The sequence below is a fragment of the Carassius carassius genome, chromosome 10, assembly GCF_963082965.1.
Source record: "Carassius carassius chromosome 10, fCarCar2.1, whole genome shotgun sequence".
Classification (NCBI taxonomy): Eukaryota; Metazoa; Chordata; class Actinopteri; order Cypriniformes; family Cyprinidae; genus Carassius; species Carassius carassius.
In genome coordinates, this window is record NC_081764.1 from 8,458,584 (window position 1) to 8,478,242 (window position 19,659).

Below are 19,659 nucleotides of genomic sequence, written 5' to 3' on the forward strand. Positions count from 1 at the left end.
AAATGATTGTTTACCATCTTCAGAGATGGATTCTGGGATTGTTTGAAACAACATTGTCATAATTAAGCTATCAGTTGTGTGATTTCAATTACCTCATGTGAAATAGCTGATTTGATGTAACATCTCATATCAGTTCAATCTTACCGCTTTTGATCTTCTGATCTAAGTTAAGATGATGATACGTAAAAACAAGTACTCATCCCATCACTGTCGATGACGATTCGACACTTGACGTTCCAAGTAAGTTCCTGATGACGTCACTTCTAAAATAACAGAACAGCTAAAATCTTGTTACGTTTGGTGTCATTAAAAAGATATATATTATTGGACTTTATTGATGTGTCTACATTCATACAGAGTCAAAAAAGACCAAGAGCAGTGGACGACCCACAAAGTCTCCAGCACAGGACTCGTACCCGGACTCAGTTTTTGTTCAGTTTCTGAAGGAATCTGGTGTCACTTTGAGAGCTGGCAGTACAGCTGATGAAATTGGTAAGATAAAGAATGAGAAGGTGTGGATTGAATGCAATAAAGGGGAAACCCCAATGCTCGTTCATATAAATTAACACATTATTTTGACGTTTAAATATTTTTATTTTATTTTATTATAATTATTATTATTATTATTATTATTTTTATTTAAAGCTGTAGACCAAGTAATATTTCATAAGTGGTTCCAGTAGCGTCTACGAAAAAATCCTAGAATCCCCAATGTGAGAAACAGCTTATCATTGCATCACTTTTTTTTTCAAGCTTACTTTAAATGTTTACATTGTTAAATGTTTTATAGATAATTCAGGAATATATATCTACACTGGAAACATACATTGAAGACCTAGAGAGATTCAGAAACTGCCTGCTACCTTGTGTGCCATCATCCTCTTCACAGCAGGATATTAATGCACTGAATCTTGTTTTTCCATCTGAAACTTTACAAGAATTTCTAACATTGTTTTATGCAATTGTTTTATTACTCATATACTCTTTATTTGTCTTTTTTGTTTATTTTTCCTCTAATGTCAGTTCTGGCTCCTATCAGGAAAGTATTGTACGCTTGTTGCTTGGAATAGAGATGCTACAACAAGGTAAACATAGCAGCACAAATTTACCTCTGAAAATACAAGCAATAGAAAACGGAGATATATATTCTTTTCTTTTCATTTTATTTTATATTATCTTATATAATTTGTATATAAAATTTATGAGTGTTTTTATATATTATTCTTATTAAATGTTCCCTCCTGGTGGAATGACCTCCCCAACTCAATCCGAGCAGCTGAGTCCTTAGCCATCTTCAAGAATCGGCTTAAAACCCATCTCTTCCATCTTTATTTGACTCTCTAACTTTAGCACTCACTATTCTAATTCTATTCTTAAAAAAAAAAAGAAAAAATCTAACTACCTTTCTAATCTTTTTGTATTCTATTTTCTTTTAATTTATAATGCAATTATATATATATATATATATATATATATATATATATATATATATATAAGACCTCTAACACTAGCTTGCTCTATTCTTTTTTTATTCTATCTGTTTTATTTTGGCCTCAATGTTCCCCGTCTCATAATAAAACAGTTGAAATGGCTGGACCGAATTGTAGATGGCAAGGTACATTAATAATGATGATGTGAGAAACCTACTTGAAGAAAATGCCAACAGTTCCTTTTTAGTAGACATAAATGTTTGTCATAGCCAAATTGTGGCATTGCCGTGACCAGTGTCTGACTGATGTCTGATTAACTGCTGTGTACGTGTAGGATTTGAGCAGTAAGCTGATGCAGATGGTGTCTGTGGCTCCAGTGGAGATCCAGCGGGACATTATTACCAGCCTGCCTGAAATCCTGGTGGATTCCCAGCATGGAGACATTGCCAAACAACTGAAGTACATTAACAGTAGCTGTGCCTGCTGTTTTTTGTGACATTTCCCAATGCATGAAATTAAAGTTGTGTTGTTTTGACCTATGTTGGGTTTAGTAATTATAGCTGGCTGTGATGGTAATGCTGTCTATGACTATAATGTAGATACTTATTATCATTGTGTATGTTGTGTTTAAGTGAGTCTGTTTCTGTGTCTGCTCTCTTGTGCAGTGGTTTACTTCAGCAGAACACTCGCTGAAGCTCGCTGTGCCTATATTGGATGCTTTATCCAGTTTGAATCTGAGCTCTGCGTTACTGTCCGAGGTACTTCTAAACAGGCAAATATCTTCCATAAAAATATAACTCAGTCTTCAGTGTCATATAATCCTCCAAAAATTCTTCTAATATCCTGCTTTGTTTTTAAGTATTTATTATGGTCAACGTTTAAAACAATTTCCGTCAAATATTTTTGTGCACTTTTTTTTTTTTTTGAAGATTATTTGTTGAATAGAAAGTTTGAAAGAACAGCGTTTATTTGAAATATATTTTTAAATATGTTTATGTAAAAATAATTTTTTATAATGTTAATTATAAGGTCTTTGCTGAATAAAAATATTAATTAATTTAGCCATTTAAATTGTAGTATATACTATTCCAAATCCTCTGTGTTTTTCTCTCTGTCTGGTTCGTGAGGCAGTAATGGGAACTCTCTCTGCTATGCAGTTAGAGGATCTTCCTGTTGTAGTGAAGTTCATCTTACACTCCATCTCGGCATCTGATGCTAATGAGGACAGGCCACTAAACTGACCTTTGTTTTGTTTTTGTTTTGTTTTTTGGGTCGTGAAAATTGATCAGTTTGTATAATCAGTTTCAGATTGTTATAGAGCTGACCTGTAGTTATGCTCATGTCCATTCATGGTGGTGTGTGACCTGCGTAAAAAGCTGGAGTTGGAGCAGTGTGTCTTGCCAGCTGTGCTGCAGACCTCCCAGAGTCGTATAAAAAGCAAAGCCATGTCAGGGTGAAACTTTTTCCTGCTCTCTCTTGAGTGAAATTCTATCTTCATCTACTTACTCTCATCCATCCCTCTCAAACCCACTGTAAGTGTTATTGAAAGAATGCATAAAGATGTTTATTTTTGTTCAGAAAAAAAAGGGAATATTTTTTGTTGAATATTATTATTACTCACACTGATAAAATGTGTCCTTATTTTCCTTAAGATGCAATATATTTTATTATACAGTTACACCAGTTATTGTCTTTTGGTTTTTACCGCTAGTACCGCCAGTGTCCCATCATGCAGCAGTGGTTAGGATAGTGTGCCTTTGGTTCTGGAGGTCTTAAAGTCAGCTATCCGCTTTCAGAAGACCATCTCAGAAGCTTGGCTAAAAAGTGAGTTGAGAGCTCATTTAGTCTTGGTTTAATCTTTTTTGTTTGCCTTTCTGCCTTCCAAGCTCTAGGTACTATATTTTCATGCGATTGAAGTGATATAATTACTGTTAAAATTAGTGATTTTCAGGCCATAGAGGTTTGATTGATTTCTATCAAAATGTTTTTATGTGATTCCCAATAGATTGACACATTTCGTGCCTGAAAATACAAATGCAAGAATTAACAAACCTTGTTGTCTCTCAGGTGGTTGATCTTTTGGTGCTGTTCATCCTTCACTCCACTAATGCAAACCACAGCCGGCGAGGGACAGAGAGAGTGCTCAAGGTCAAAGTTTGCAATGGTCTGATTCAGGAAAGTCTCTTGCAGAAGACCTTTAAGGGTAATACTCAGGGATGCTTTCATTCAAATGCCTAAGGAACAGCCCTAATCACGTTACCAAAAGTATTGGCTTTCCTTGTTCATATCAGGTATGGTGTAAATGTTCAATACAGGTGATGCAGGCTTATTATAGCTCAGGGACTCTTGCCGTCTACAGACTGCTGTGTGGTGCCTTTTGGAAGTCACTTGTACAAACAGGCCTTCACTGGCTTTGACTCCTACTGTCAGCAGGTAAGAAGTACCTCTTAATACCAGCTTACAACAAACACACTGCAGATTTATGGACATCCATTAAAGGACGTGCATTGATGTCCAGTACATGTGTGTTTGTTGTATAGGAGGTGGTGGGCTCTCTGGTCACACACGCATGCAGTGGTGTGTACGGCGAGGTGGATGTGGCTTTTGAGCTGCTCTGTGAGCTGGTATCTCAGAAGCCTGCAGAGATGAGCCAGTTCACTGTTTTTCTGAAGGTACGATGCCTGCTTTGATGTCCATTTGGAAGGAAATTGTATTTGAATCAGTTCATTTCATTAAGTCAAATAGACTCAAATCAAGCGTATTGGTATTATTGGCGTAGTCATGATGGTTGGCAGTATGGGGGCATGCAGGTAAACTCTTTGCTGGTGCATTGAAATGGTTTTCGCTTATATACCCTCAGTAGGTTTGTGATCTTTGATCTTCACTCTTCATCTTGTGTTGTTCATGTAGAAATAAACCTGAAGGCTCTTAGGCTCTCACGCTGCCCAAAGAGACACACAGACAGGTGAGTGAGATGATCTGATGGTTTGAGTGTGTACAACACTGTTCAAAAGTTTGTGGTATTCTATATTTATGAAAAGAGTGTCTCATGCTCACTAAAGCAGTAAACAGACAAAACTGGAGTCAAGAAAGAAAGTTTATTACTGAATACTCAGCGCTGATCTTAGTTTAACCCTTCTGTTACTGTACACTGTAAAAAAAGATGTTTTTATATACAGTAAATGATGTACCTTGATATAGAGCAAGGTTTATATACAAATAAAACAGAAACAGTAAAAATTATACACTTACTAACATTTTATGTTTACCTGCATATCATATTAACCAAAATACAACTTGTCTTACACAAGTTGTCTTTAAATTGTTCAAATATTAAAAATACTGATATAATGAAAGTCTCAGGGGTTACTTCGAGTACATTTTTAGTAAGCTAATATTTTCATACATATAGCTTCATTATATGTGATGTATGAAAAATGGCTGAAATTCACCTCAAAATATTTCAGTCATGCACTTCAGAATTCTGTGTTTATTTGCTGTTTGTTGACGGCGCTAATCCATACGGTAATATCAACCTGTAATTTTTTATTTTTTTTATTTTATCAGCGTTGAATTAATTAACAATCTCTGCAATGTTACAATCCTAATGACTCTCACAGGCATTAGTCTCCACTTTGTCTGTCCCCGTTTTTCCTCCTGCTGGGGTTGTGTGAAGAAGTGCAGCACCAAAGCAATCTGGAGGAGACTGATGCTCTGCTAGGTCAGATACTGTACACCTGCAGTTTTTTTATTCTATTTTAGATTGTGTTTTGTCTTGAACACTGTGTAAAAGAAAATGTTTTATTAAATGCCCCTATTTTTTCATGTTTTCATATTATGAATATGTATAACCTGTAAGATTATTTCTAACATCACAAGATGCATCAAATGTATTTAAGGTTGAAAAGCATGTCTGGAGAGTTTTGTGCTGTTAAAGGCTGTCCTCTGATTGTGACTGATATGGAGGTGGTGGAGAGTCTGTCTGAGAGAGAGAGTTCCTCTGTTCTCTGCTCTTTTACACCATCAGCTGGTTCAGAGAGGTTAATACACCTCTTCAGTACAGCATAATACTAAATTCAGAGTGACTTGACAGCCATCCCCGATCAGTTCAAGTTCTCATATGACTGTTTTGCCTTTTTGTAGTACTCAGTTCATGTGTAAATTAATAGTTCATACAAAAATGAAAATTCTGTATTCATTTTATTACTTGGAAGTTGGAATTATGGCTTGGAATTAGTTGTTGTTGTTTTTTTGGTATGCATGTCTATTTTATGAATGTAGTTGATGAATGCATTTTGCAAGCAGAATGATCAAGAAATATCACTTACCTTCAGAGTTTACTGCGAGTGTGCTTGGCAGGTACCAGTGACAGAGTGACTTATGTAGCCTACTTTATGTTTATTAATTTGTATTTGTTTATATGTATGTATTTGTTTTAATTAAATTTGTCTATTTGCTATATTTATTTTTCTCTGTAAAAGTTAACATTGTTTTGCTGTGCTGGCTAGACCAGGCTACACTCCTCCTCAGGTTAACTTTGATGGAGAGAGTGCTGAACGGATGATACCATCTTCTTGTTGCTCTGCCAAAGAAAGGAAAGAAAGGTAAGAATGCTGGAGGAATCAGCATACTGATTTGTGTTATATATAGGGTCAGTCCTTCACAGGTCCAGACATACTCGATGTCCACTGGTTTACTGACATCTGTACTGACTTTTTAAAACTTTTAGTACATTTTACATCCCCAAACTGACAATTTTTGTTGTGGCAGGACCATCCAGAGAAAGCGAGCGAGAAGGATAAAGAAAAGGATGCCAAATCAGGGATCAGTCTGTCTTCGTACTGGCCGTTCTTCAGAGAGCTGGATGTTGAAGCTCTGAGCGTGCTTCAGTGTGGCCTTCTGTCGCCGACACTTTTAGACACTGAGCTGCATAGTAAGGTAAAATGAGTCTGTTTGCTGGTCGATTCTCAGTATGAGTATGTACTTTCATTTTATGAAAAATAATAGAGAGTGGTTTTGGCTGTAGTTAAAGGAGGAAGTGCATTTGGACCACGCAGAATTACTTTTCTTGCTGGAGAACATGTGGCGTAAACTGGACTTTAGTTTGGCTTCTGCACCAGCCAAAAAGGCTCCATTTCTCAAAGTATGAAAACACACACACATATCTAAACCTGTTTTACCCTGTTTTATCTTTTTGGACAATGTTGTTCTAATCAACCAATTGGTTATTATATTTATTATTTTATAATTAAGAAAAACACTAAAAACGAAAATAATTCATATTACATAATTTTTTTAAAATGTAATCTTTAGCAAATCTCAGAAAATGTATTTTAATCCTTTACATTACAATGCTGCCATCATTCACCAAAGTTTGACATTATAATGCATTTAAATATTTTACTTTAATAAAAGTGTTAAGTGTAATCTTTGGCAAATCACAAAATATGTATTTTTTATACTGTAGATTATAATGTTGCAAAAAATAAGTGGTTTTTGGATTAATCATAATGTAATTAATTAAATTTAATAGCAGCTTTAAATGTTGTCTTTAGAAAATTCCAAAAAAATACAATATTTTAGTGAACAGCACACTATTGTTGCTTTATTATTACAAAAAATATATATTTTGGGGATTTGTTATCTCATTAAATTGAAGATTTTGATTAATGCTGTTGCGCAATGTTCAGTTATCAACAATCAAGTGGTTTTCTTGAACAGCTCTAATTTTATTTGTTTGTTTTAATATGATAATTTGTTTATTTGTTTTTATATTCAATACAAATGTTAATGTTAATAATTTTGTCAGTTACATTAATTTTGACCATGAGTGTTCTTTTTATGTATGTTCTTGTTCAGTATATGAATGTATGACAGAAATGCTGACAATTCCACATAATGAAATTATAATAAACATTATTATTAAACCTTAATTTAAATATTGGTGAAAAAAACTTTAGAACATCCACGTGTTTCGGTTGATCGCTCCGAGAATCACTGAATCGGTTTTAGATTCTAACTGTTCGAAAGAACCGATTCGCGGAAATGAGTCGGACTTCTCATCCCTTCTCATCCCTCTGAGTCACAGTCACATGGTGCATCCAGGAAGAAACGCGTACAATGTATATGTACAGAGGAAGGTAAACAAATGCTCAGCTGTGTCAATAACACAATTAAAACACGGGTGTAAACTGACCTGCAGTGAAGCACAGATACTGTAAACATCTACCGGGCGACACGGATGCAAACAGGCTTGTTCGGAAAGCGGAAGGATTGCTTTTGTGTGTGCCATCACAGTAACTGACAATTATTCATAGACATTGAGTGGTTGTGCTGGATTTTCTGACAGCCGTGCAAAAATGTCTGACTTTGTAATTTTACTGCTGATTCTGTTTTTGGTCATGTGTCTTATCTTAACTGTGGTGGGCTTCGTTTTTTACTCCGGGCTTTTCTCGGAAGTCGTGATTCGGACTGGATCTCCTCCGGTGAAAAACATCACGATTGCATATAAGTTTAGAAAAGGATCGTACAAGGCCAGCGGAACAGCTTTCACGGAGAGCTGCAGTATCGGACCGAGGCTGTCTTCTGTCGGTTTGTTTTACGATGACCCCAATCAGGTCAGTAGGTCACCTTTTTTTTTTTCTTCTTCACTGATGCTTCATGCAGCTTCATCTGCCGTTTGTTTTGAAAACATTTCCACTTTAAGATGAATCCGAGATTAGTAATAGAACGTTCATGACACAAGTAATCATTTAAATAATAATGTATTTGTTATTATATATATATATATATATATATATATATATATATATATATATATATATATATATAATATTTTCCCACCAAAAATGATAACGTTATGTTATCACAATCCCTAAACCCACCTGTCAGCAGACCTTAACTCATAACTAACCTGTTTCGTCCCAATACTTGAGACTTGGTAAGATGTTTGGCTGTTATCAGTACCGAGTTTCAAACATTACCACAGTACTAACATGGTGCATTTAAATAATAATTTGAGGGTTATCGTTGCAGGTATAATTGTTACCTTGTAAAACGGCAGGTTCACTATTTTGTGGTCCATTAGTGAGCTGCTTACTGAGAAACCATTTTTGCTCACTTGATTTTGCAGCACAGACTCATGAGAATCAAGCCTCAAGCATGTCATTGTATGTGTTTTATACTTACTGTATGATTCATCAGTTTTTTTTTTTTTTTTAAACTTCGTGGCCACAACGAAAATAAAAGTCTGCTCTAACACTAACCCCTAAGTCAATCTTATGTTTCATATCCATTATTATACAATACTATTTAGTGTTTCATACGCATATATTAGGTATAATCTAAAAAGTTGCACTTCATGCATGCACAACTCAAAGAGAATGGATTGAATTTGGCCTGGTCAGCGGAAAATGGAAGAGCTACAGCATGCAAAATATGTCAGATGTTTAGGCATTTAATAGATGAATATTTAAACCAGAACATGTCATGCTAATAGACTCCCTGAATGGATGTCATTAGCATTTCTGCACTGATCCAAGGCTGTATGTACAGTCACCGCAGCAGTTATGCAGTAATTGTGCATCAGATTTATGGTTGCACATTGGAAATGAAAGTTGAGATCTGTGGTAACTGCTCTATTTTATATTGTGCAGTATGACACCCAATTCCAAATGGAATTGCTGGTTTGTGAAGGAATGACTGGGAACGTACCATTGGCCCATTTTGAGGTTATACACCAGATAGTTCATCGAGAGTCTCTGCTTTGCAATTTTTTTTTTTTATATATAACATTTACATTTATTCATTTAGCTGACGGTTTTATCCAAAGCGACTTACAATTCCAACTAGGAGCAGCTAGGGGTTACGTGTCTTGCTCAGGGACACATTGGTGTCTCATAGTGGAATCGAACCCGGGTCTCTCACACCAAAGGCATGTGCCTTATCCACTGCGCCTGTGCCAACACCACCCCTATAATATAAGATTGTCCTATTTTAATCAATGTGATAAACTATTTAGGTTAAAAGTAAACAAAAAGTATTCTGATTATATTACCTAAAATGATGATATCAATATGATACTAAATACAATTTATGTAATGTTATTTGGAATCAGTAGCATACTACAATTTTTAAGTAATCTATCCATAGAATTGCTGATTAGAAATAGAGCTCGACCGATATGGGTTTTTCTATAGCCGATGCTGATGTTTAGAGGTCAGGGTCAGCCGATGGCCGATATGTGCTGCCGATTTTTTGGGCCGATATCTTGAAGTTTTCCCCTTCCTTTGCATGCTAAAATGTCACACTAATAATAAGTGGATGCACAACATTTCTAAACTTTATTGAGCACTGACTTGAACCATCTCTCAAATCTTAATTTTGTGCACTGCACGGTATTAAAATAAAAAATGTATCCAAAGTTAACCAAACAAATCAATAAGCTGACCAAGTATTAAATATATAAAACAGGTAATATATATATATATATATATATATATATATATAAGTCAATCATTTACATAAATTTTAGAGCATTTATCAAGTAGAATTTTTAAAGTTTGTTGGAACATAAATGTAAACTTAAATAAACATTTAAATAAATACAATTTTAGAAATAAAAATCAATTAAACTGAAAAAAAAAAATATTTATATAAAAAACAGATAACAGCAGTGCTGCAAACACACTAGCAACCAGCAACATTTGTGTTTGTGACACAGAACATCTAAAGTGCATTCTAATTACAAACTTACATCGCAGTCTGTTCATTATTAAAATAAAGTACAGTCAACCAAACATTTAAAAGGTTACACTGGTCAGTTTAAATAGACCGTAGTATACCGGTCCACTTTGTTGTTATTCACATTTTTGCTAATGGGAAGAGGATGTTCTTTTCCATCTAGTTTACATGAAATAAATAAAAAATATTATAGTTTAACATTCAGATACATTGCGAATATGGAAACATTTGGATATGTGCAGAACGAGACATGAGTAATAACCTCCAAATACATCTAGTCAAACCCGCGCTCGCTCGTCCTCGTATGGATCGGATCATTTTTCTGATCAGCAAAAAAAAAAAAAAAAAGGGCCAAGACAAATAAACATACGTTTTGTCTTTTTTTTATTAACATTAAAGTATTAAATTAAAATATATGAAATCAACTTAAAGTGCACATGGCATAATATCTTCTTTTTAACATAATAGCCGGATTTCTCATCTCCCAGTCTGCTGTGATGAAGTGAGCAGTTATCATAGCTCTCCGTCCCCCTGGACGTCCACCTGTCTGTCGTGAGCACAACAGAGGATGCTCGGGATAGTTCATCCACAACATTTTTCTTCTCCTGTTCATAAAGGTCTGGCACAATCTTTTCACTCTAACCTCTTTCCTTCATCATTATATCTGACAGGGAAGCCAAAATGCACGGGGCGTTCAAGCTCCTTTGTTCCTTCGCTCGCCATGACCACTGAGTGTGGACTGAACATGCGCAACTTTTTTTTTTTTTTTTCATAAAGATAATTGATCAGAACGGATCACAGATCAGTGATGATCCATTGCACCACTACTATAGTGTCATTTGAAAACATTGCAGTTGCGGTTTAAAATACAACAACGAGCACCACGAAACCATTTAAAGAGACGCATTCAGCGGTCTCCTTGACGGGAAACAGTCAACAAAGTAAAATGATCTCCAATGTATGGCGCGCTCTCTTCATTTTATCAAATAATCATAATCACAACTATTCATTTTACAGTCCTGCTACTAGCATTTTATTTAGACTAAAACCCCTTTAATTCGGGTGAGAAAGTTTTTTTTACAAGTGGCTTTTGCACATAACAATAATACCACTGCAGACGCATTTTGCAGCATTAAGGTTATTAATTGATCGTTAATTTAAACGACGATTGATCATGGAAATTATCGAATATTGACATCTCTAAATACAAATGAGTTGGGTGGAAAACGTCTCTGGTTACTATCGTAACCTCGGTTCCCTGAGAGGCGGGAACGAGACATTATGTCAGCTAAGACGTATATGGGAACTCCTCCCTTCTCCACTTTCGCTGAAATCTTATTGGCTAACTAATTGGCCAATTGACGTGAAGCATGCAAATACTGACAGGTTCGCGGGCAGTATAAATTGCATGGGCGCAAAAATTACGTCAGAATCACGACTGAACGCTAGCACAGCTGATCAAACAACGATCACGGCGGCTAACGTAATGTCTCGTTCCCGCCTCTCAGGGAACCGAGGTTACGATAGTAACCGGAGGCGTTCCCTCTCAAAGCGGTAACTCAACATTACGTCAGCTAAGACGTATATGGGAACTTTATAAAATCCCGCCGTGAGAGCAGTGAAGATAAGCCCTGAAAGGAGTACATCACCCCCACACATAAGCAGGACAGTTCTAGCCAATGGCCGTGTCGCTAAGAGTGCTCGCATTTCATGGGCGGAACTAGACCAATGAGACATCAGCTCCGACCCTAACGAAATTTGCATATCTTCATGCAATAAATGTGAAGCCCACACTAAACAGGGCAGACACAACACAAAAGCACTCAAGCATGAGAGTTAAACACAGAGTCGACAGCTTTGCAGTTACAACTGCATAAACCGTAAAAACCAGAACACAGAGTTACCAGCCATGGTAACTACTGTATAGCTGGTTATAACAGAATGAATAAAACTTAACTCACCGAAAGTACATGTGACGCTACAGAGGGTACATCCAGCTTGTAAAACCTGGCGAATGTGTTCTGGGAAGACCAGCCAGCAGCAAGACATAAATCCTGGATAGAAATACCTCTAGCCCAGGCCCAGGAGGAAGATATTGCCCTCACAGAATGAGCTTTGATGTTGAGGGGACAATCCTTCCCTTGGCATTTGTAAGCCAACGTTTTGAAGCAGCACGTCCCTTATTACATCCACCAAAGCACACGAACAGCTGGTCCGACTGACGAAAGGCGGCCAAGCGATCCACATACATCCGCAAAGCCCTAACAGGGCAAACAGCTCTCTGAGCATCAGCATCACGCGAGGCTGACGGCTCAGCAGATAAGGCGGGCAGGGAAACAACCTGTGCTCTAAATGGTGTATTGAGTGACTTCGGAACATAACCTGGTCTCGGCCGGAGAGTGACATTACAGTCGCCAGGTCCGAAACAGATGCAATCATCGTTCACCGAAAACGCATGTAGGTCTCCAATGCGCTTCGCCGAGGCGAGAGCAAGAAGCAAGGCAGTCTTCTGGGAAAGCTCCTTAATCCCAATCGAAGTTAAGGGCTCGAACGGCGGTAGAGCTAGAGCCCTCAAAACTAGAGCTAAATCCCACGGCGGCACAGAGGGCGGCCGTGAAGGACACAATCTCCTCGCTCCCCTGAGAAAACTGATTACCAGAGCATGCTTACCGATTGATTGCCCGTCAACTGGGGAACGAAAAGCGGCAATAGCGGCCACATACACCTTCAGCGTGGACGGCAAACTCCCGCAGTCCATTCTGTGCTGTAGAAAGCGTAAAACATCCGACACGGAACAGGTCTCTGGGTCAATTTGAATTTCTTCGCACCATTTGCACCATCAACTCGAGCTTTTAGCCAAATCTGTAGCGGTCGCATATGCAACAGACCTAGATGGCACACTGAAGAAGCCTCCGCCATAAGACCCAGAAGCCTCTGAAAATCCCTCAGTGGAACCGACCTGCCCGGTCTGAAACGGCGCAGAGTCGATGAGATTGTCTCCATGCGTTCCTGAGAAAGATGGGCTCTTATCGCCATCGAGTCCAAACATACTCCCAGATATGTTATAGTCCGACTCGGTAAAAACACGCTCTTCTGCATATTCACACGCAGTCCCAGCGTATCCAGATGGCGGAGCAGCGTTTCCACGTGACTGATTAGCACATCTTTCGAGTGGGCTTAAATCAGCCAATCGTCCAGATAATTATAATACCCTAGCTTATAATATAATAAATCGTCCACTGAGGCGAACCAGTCCCCGGGCCGTATCTGAGTCAAAATCTGTTTCAGTGTTGTCATTCTGAATGCGCGTTTGTGAAGTGCTCGGTTGATGGGCTTCAGGTCCAGAATCGGACGTCCTCCACCCTTCTTTGGCATCACGAAGTAGCGGCTGTAAAACCCGCTTTTCTGCTCGCTTGGAGGGACACGCTCTATCGCTCCTTTCTCGAGCAGACTGAAAACTTCCTGTCTCAGAATTTAAAGGTTTTGGGGCAAAGTCAGTGACGGGACCACGCCGTTGAATCGGGGAGGTCTGCGTTTGAACTGGAGAGAATATCCGTGCTGAATAATTCCCAGTACCCACAGTGAAACGCCTGGGATAGCCCTCCACGCGTCCAGGAAATGAAACAGCGGACGCGTTAGCCCTACGGCCACCGTAGCCTTGTTTTGACCGGGGCCCCGCCCCCGCGAGGCTAGAAGCACTGGCTGGAGGGCGGCCCACGGCGGGCATTGTGTGTTGTTGGCACTCTCGCGCCCTCGAGAGGCCATTATAATCATGGCTTGTGGCTCTGCGCTGTCCTGAGACAGGGCGAGTGACATAGTGTTGGGTGCACGAGGAAGAGAAAGCTCTTTTTGTGAAAAGATACATGTTTTTATTGTGGAACTCACACAAACAGCATTTAAACACACATTTCGATTGTCGCCCAAGGGAACCTGGGGGATACGAAGCTTTTGAACACGGCGCGGGCTCCTCTTGCGACTCTGATGTCTCTTTCCAGGCCCTGACCACTGCTTGTTTCTGCCGAAACGGGCGTTCGGTTCGGGGCAGTGCGCTACGGCAGGCTGTCCAGCCGGTCCTTGGGCCTGGCGAAGTGCCGATGAAGAGCGGGACCTCGCGGATGAAGACTGGAGTGAGCGACGAGGCATCACGTGGCTCATCGCTTTGGCGCGCTTCTGCGTCTCGGAGAAACGCTCTGTGACCGACTCCACGGCATCACCAAAGAGGCCGGAGGGAGTGACTGGAGCGTTTAGAAGCGTCCTGCGGTCCGCGTCCTTTAGGACAGCTAGGGTAAGCCATAGGTGCCTGTTAAGGATGACCATGAACCCCATGGAACGGTCGATGGCTTGAGCGGAGTGCTTGGTAGCCATCAGCGCAAGATCAGTTGCCGCGCGCAGATCCCTGATGACGTCAGCATCAACCGCGCCGTCATCGATGGATTGAAGTAGCTTCGCCTGGAACCTGGATTGGGGTGCAGCCCACGACTTCACCACGTGCTCATGTACGTCTGGGAAGAACAAGGTTCTTCTCCTCGATGCAGCGGCTCGCTGGCGGCAGTGGGCCTCATCCCCGCTGATGCCCGAGCCACTTCCCTTCTGGCTCTGAGGGCGCGCACTGGCAGCTCAGCGCAGTGGGCGCACGTGTCATCTGTGAAAGCTGCCTCGGCGTGGGCGAGGCCCAGGCAGGAAACACAGAACTGGTGAGGGTCATGCGGGTCAAGGGGACCCGCACAAAACTGGCAGGTAGCAGCCATCAGATGCGGAGAGGAAACGGTGAGTAATCCTCTAATGCAACTTCTACGATGGTTAAGATTTAAGGTTATAAGCGTGAAGATAACTTCTAGCGTGAAGAAAGAGATTCTGACGTAATTTTCGCGCCCATGCAATTTATACTGCCCGCGAACCTGTCAGTATTTGCATGCTTCACGTCAATTGGCCAGCTGCCCCCAGCTGGCGTTAGCCAATAAGATTTCAGCGAAAGTGGAGAAGGGAGGAGTTCCCATATACGTCTTAGTTGGCGTAATGTTGAGTTACCACCTCGAGAGGGAACTGGTTATTGTCTGCATCAAACCATGCTTCCGAACAAATGTGATTCACGGTTCTGGGCAGCTCCAGGACAGCTGTCTCTCCGAGCACGGTGCTGTCTGTGAGCGAGGTGGAGTAACGGAGCTCTCAATCATGCTGCAGGGTTTGTAAGAGCTGCCAACTTCTCCACCCCATTTACAGAGTGAAATTCTCTGACTACCTTTATCTCTCAGGACTGTTGTTGAATCTTCCAAAAGTTTTGGCTTGGGGTGCTTCACATGCAGCGGCAGCAGCACTTTACACCGCACCAATAACACGGGGCTCGCCCGCCGACGTGCCTGACTTTAAATCGGCGCTACTAAACACGGATATCGGTCGACCTCTAATTAGAAATCTTAGAATATAGTGTTAATAAAGTCATTCTGTTTGTCCCAACAATCAAGATATGTCAAAGGATGTCTGTTATGTCACAAATCAATTTAATCATTCAAATTAAACCTTTTCTTTGTGATATAAGTAAATGTGTAGACCTAATTGGACAGTCAATCAGTTGAATATGGCACACATCTTAGAATAGAGTAAGGAAAAAATTTAACATTTTAGTCACATGCTTCTATACGGAAGTTCTAAGCGGCCATGAAATATTTTTTTTTTTCCTTTTTGTTTTCTCGTTATAACGACTTAATTTTCTCGTTATCTCGACATAACGAAAGTCGTTTTCTCGTTATAACGACTTATTTTTCTCGTTATCTCGACATAATGAAAGTTTGTTTTCTCGTTATAACGACATGACAGTTTTACTGTTGCTATAGTAACGAACTCAACTTTGACAGGCATCTGATGGACAACCATGCAGGCGCTCTTACTGTAGCATATATTTTAGCAAATTTTGCTTCGCCTAGGTAATAACGTCTACAATACTGTACATAAATAAAGGCTGATCAGTCACTGTTGATTTTTCCAGAGACAGTACACCAAACGTTTTGTTTTTGAAATAAACATGTTTAAATGGCAACACCGCGAACACAGACATAGTGCCTTCAGAAGGATGCAGAACTATTCTAAGATCTTGAGCTGCTTGGATTAAACTCACTTTTAATTTTCCATTTATTTGAAATAAAATTATATATAATTTGTAGGGTTGTGAATCTTTGGCAAGGCAGCGATTCGATTCGATTACGATTCATAGGTTTTAGATTCGATTCAAGAAAGATTTTTGCAAATTTAGAACGATTCGATTCACAATTAAATTCGATTCGATTCGATTATAACGATTCGATTCTGCATTCTTTAAGTGCATTCACGGGATTATTTAAATGCTTCTACTAAATTCTTTAAATGCTTAGTCAGGGGGCAAATTACAGTAGCATTTATGGTTAGAGAACCATAGGTTACAAAAAAAACAAAAAAAAAACTTTTGTCCATTGTTAAATGCTAGTTTCAATAGTTCACGCTTACATATAATTAGCTGAGGTATGGAATGCGTATTTGGCGTGCTGTCCGGGGAAGGGCTCCGAGCTCGGGAATGGCCCGAACCTAGAGTACCCCCCCTTCCCCGTCTATTTGTAAAGTAAACTTGAAGTGAGGAGATGGGGTGGAGGAGGGATGCTGATAAACCGTCAATGGATAGAGGTAAGTCAGCGATATTTATACTATGGGATTGATTACTTGATTATGGTCCACCTGTGTTGATTAGGCTAAGTATCTGACGCGCTCCTCCCGAATCTTATTAATAAAATTACATTTCAATAGTTCACGCTTACATATAATTAGCTGAGGTATGGAATCCGTATTTGGCGTGCTGTCCGGGGAAGGGCTCCGAGCTCGGGAATGGCCCGAACCTAGAGTACCCCCCAAAAAGCAAATATACAGGAGGACAGCCGCCAGTTTAGAGAATGCCCCCCCAAAAGCATAGAGTACTGGCGGGGGCTGATTTGGTTTCTGAGAAGTCGTCTCGTAGGCAGGTTGGAAGGGCCTACGTACTCCGGAGGGAGCGACTTGGGCGTTTGGAGAGTAGGCCCTACCGGCTGCAGCTAGTGAACTACGTGGTTGTTGGCGCCCGGTCGGTAGGGCTCGAGCCGATGCTCAACTGGAGCTTTTTGGCGTTGGAACGGTGAGCCCTACCGGCCGATGAGGAGGAGCAGCGTGGTTGTGGTGCCCGACCGGGAGGACCCGAGTTGCCTCGACCGGAATAGGTCACGGTGTCGGCGTACGGGCCCTACCGGCTGATAGCCCCTGATATTCAGTGGGTGAAGGGCCTAGTGCTGACCGAGAGGGCCCATGAAGCCTCCGACAGGAGATTGAGACTCAGAATGACGGACGTCTGGGTCCTCTCGGTTTGGCAGATAAAAAGCTTTGGGCTGGCCGACAAGGAGGACTCTGGCGACATCTGATGGGAGATCCCGACTCACGGCATTAGATGGATGAGACTCACTTGCGGCCGGCAAGCATAGGCCCGCCCGGGAGAACTCTCGCCAGACGTCTGAAGGGAGCGCACGCATCAGACGGGTAAGCCTCGCCAGACGAGGAGAGTGGGAAGGAAAACCCGACTGGGAGGTCTCTCGCAGCATCCGATGGGGCATTAGACTCAGAACATCGAACGGGTAAGCCTCGCCAGGCGGGGTTAAAAGATGTGAGGGTAGCGGAGTTATTTTTATTTTTTTTTATTTTTTTTTATTTTTTTTTTGCAGGATTTGGCGAGAGGACGAGACTCGTAGCGCCGGACGGTTAAGCCTCGCCTATCGTCAAATGGAAAGGGAAGTTGCGTGGCCGAGAGACTGTTACCGACGTCCGAAGGGAGCACACGCATCGAACGGGTAAGCCTCGCCGACCGTAGAATGGAAACGTAAAGCAAGTCTGTCCAGGAGGCTCTCGCCGGCGTCCGAAGGGAGCACACGCATCGAACGGGTAAGCCTCGCTGACCATAGAAAAGGAAAAGGTAAGGTTGTCTAACCGGGAGGCTCTCGCCGGCGTCCGAAGGGAGCACACGCATCGAACGGGTAAGCCTCTCCGGATGTGTGACAGAAAAGGTAACGATAGGTGGCCAGGAGGCTCTTGCCAGCATCCAACGGGGACTTCCTGTTCCCCAAAAACAACTGGGTGAGCCTCGCAGGCCGTAGGATGGAAAAGGTAAGTTTGTGTGGTCGTTAGGCTGTCGACGGCGTCTTATGGGAGTTTGCTACTCACGGCAAGAGACGGGTAAGCCTTGACGACCGTAGGAAGGAGGGAGGGTTTATTTGTGTGTTTGGTACCTGCGGCATCGAACGGCTTGCTTGTAGGTTTTGTAACCTAAACCACGTGGAATGGTCGTGGTTGGCTGGCCAGGAGGCTCTCGCCAGCGTCCGATTGGAGCACTCTCATCGAACGGGTGAGCCTCGCTGGCCAAGGATGGAAAGGTTGTCCAGCCGGGAGGCTCTTACCTTCGGCCGACAGGAGCTTAGCTCCCGGAATCGAACGGTTAAACCTCGCTGGCCAAAGGACGGAAAAGATTGTCCAGCCGGGAGGCTCTTACCTTCGGCCGACAGGAGCTTAGCTCCCGGAATCGAACGGTTAAGCCTCGCTGGCCAAAGGACGGAAAAGGTAAGGTTGTCTAGCCGGGAAGCTCTCACCTACGTCCAATGGGAGCCTTGACTCCATGCATTGGATGGGTAAACCTCTCCGTACGTAAGACAGAATGGCAAAAGGGTAGCCGGGGGCTTTCACCTACGTCCGATGGGAGTGTGAGCTCCTGGCAATGAACGGGTAAGCCTTGCTGGCCGCAGAATGGAAAAGGTGAGGTTGTCTGGCCGGGAGGCTTTTGTCGGCATCCGATGGGAGCTCAAACTCCTGGCATCGAAGAGAGAAGCCTTGCCGGCCATAGGATAGAAAAAAGGTAAGGTTATCTGACCGGGAGGCTATGGCCGGCATCCGGTGTTAATCTGGCTTTTTAATCGGGTAAGCTTCGCTGGTGGTCGGATGGAAAGTCCAAGATTGCTTAAGCGGGGAAGCATCTGACAGGAGTTTAATACTCACGGGCCTGGTTTCACAAATGGGGTTATGCTTAAGCCAGGACTAGGCCTAAGTTAAATTAAGATATTTAAGCAACTTTTACAGAAATGCCTTAGAGGAAAATTTTACAGGTGTGCATCTTGACACAGAACAATGACACTGGCATATTTTAAGATGTGTCGGAGCAAGATATTTTCAGTTGAGACAGCTCAAACATGTATTTTAGTCTGGGACTAGCTTAAGCCTTGTCTGTGAAACCATGGGACAATGTCATATGACTAAGCTTTGCTGATAGTTGAACGGAGAAGGCAAAGGTTGGCTCAAACGGGAGCACTCTGGCAGCGCCTGACAGGGAGTTCGATACTAAGGAGGATTTGGTTGTCTACGAGGGTAGACGCTGTGAGGCTTTGCTTGAATAATTGTTTAGCAAATCCAATAAGCTGCTTCCGATAATGAGTCCGAAAAATCTTGGTGCAGTCAT

The 19,659-nt window shown here is 41.4% G+C and overlaps 1 protein-coding gene and 1 pseudogene across 1 annotated transcript in view; both read left to right on the forward strand.

Moving 5' to 3' along the window:
- The first annotated feature begins 213 nt into the window (after window positions 1–213).
- On the forward strand, window positions 214–6,377 carry LOC132152275 (Fanconi anemia group D2 protein-like; annotated as a pseudogene).
- A 1,140-nt stretch (window positions 6,378–7,517) lies between these two features.
- Window positions 7,518–19,659, forward strand: part of LOC132151681 (testis-expressed protein 264-like) — an 82,775-nt gene continuing 70,633 nt past the window's right edge. The window contains exon 1 of the mRNA XM_059559972.1: window positions 7,518–8,047. Coding sequence (XP_059415955.1) covers window positions 7,790–8,047 — 258 coding nt within the window. The 5' untranslated portion in view covers window positions 7,518–7,789. The remainder of the gene's footprint in view (window positions 8,048–19,659) is intronic.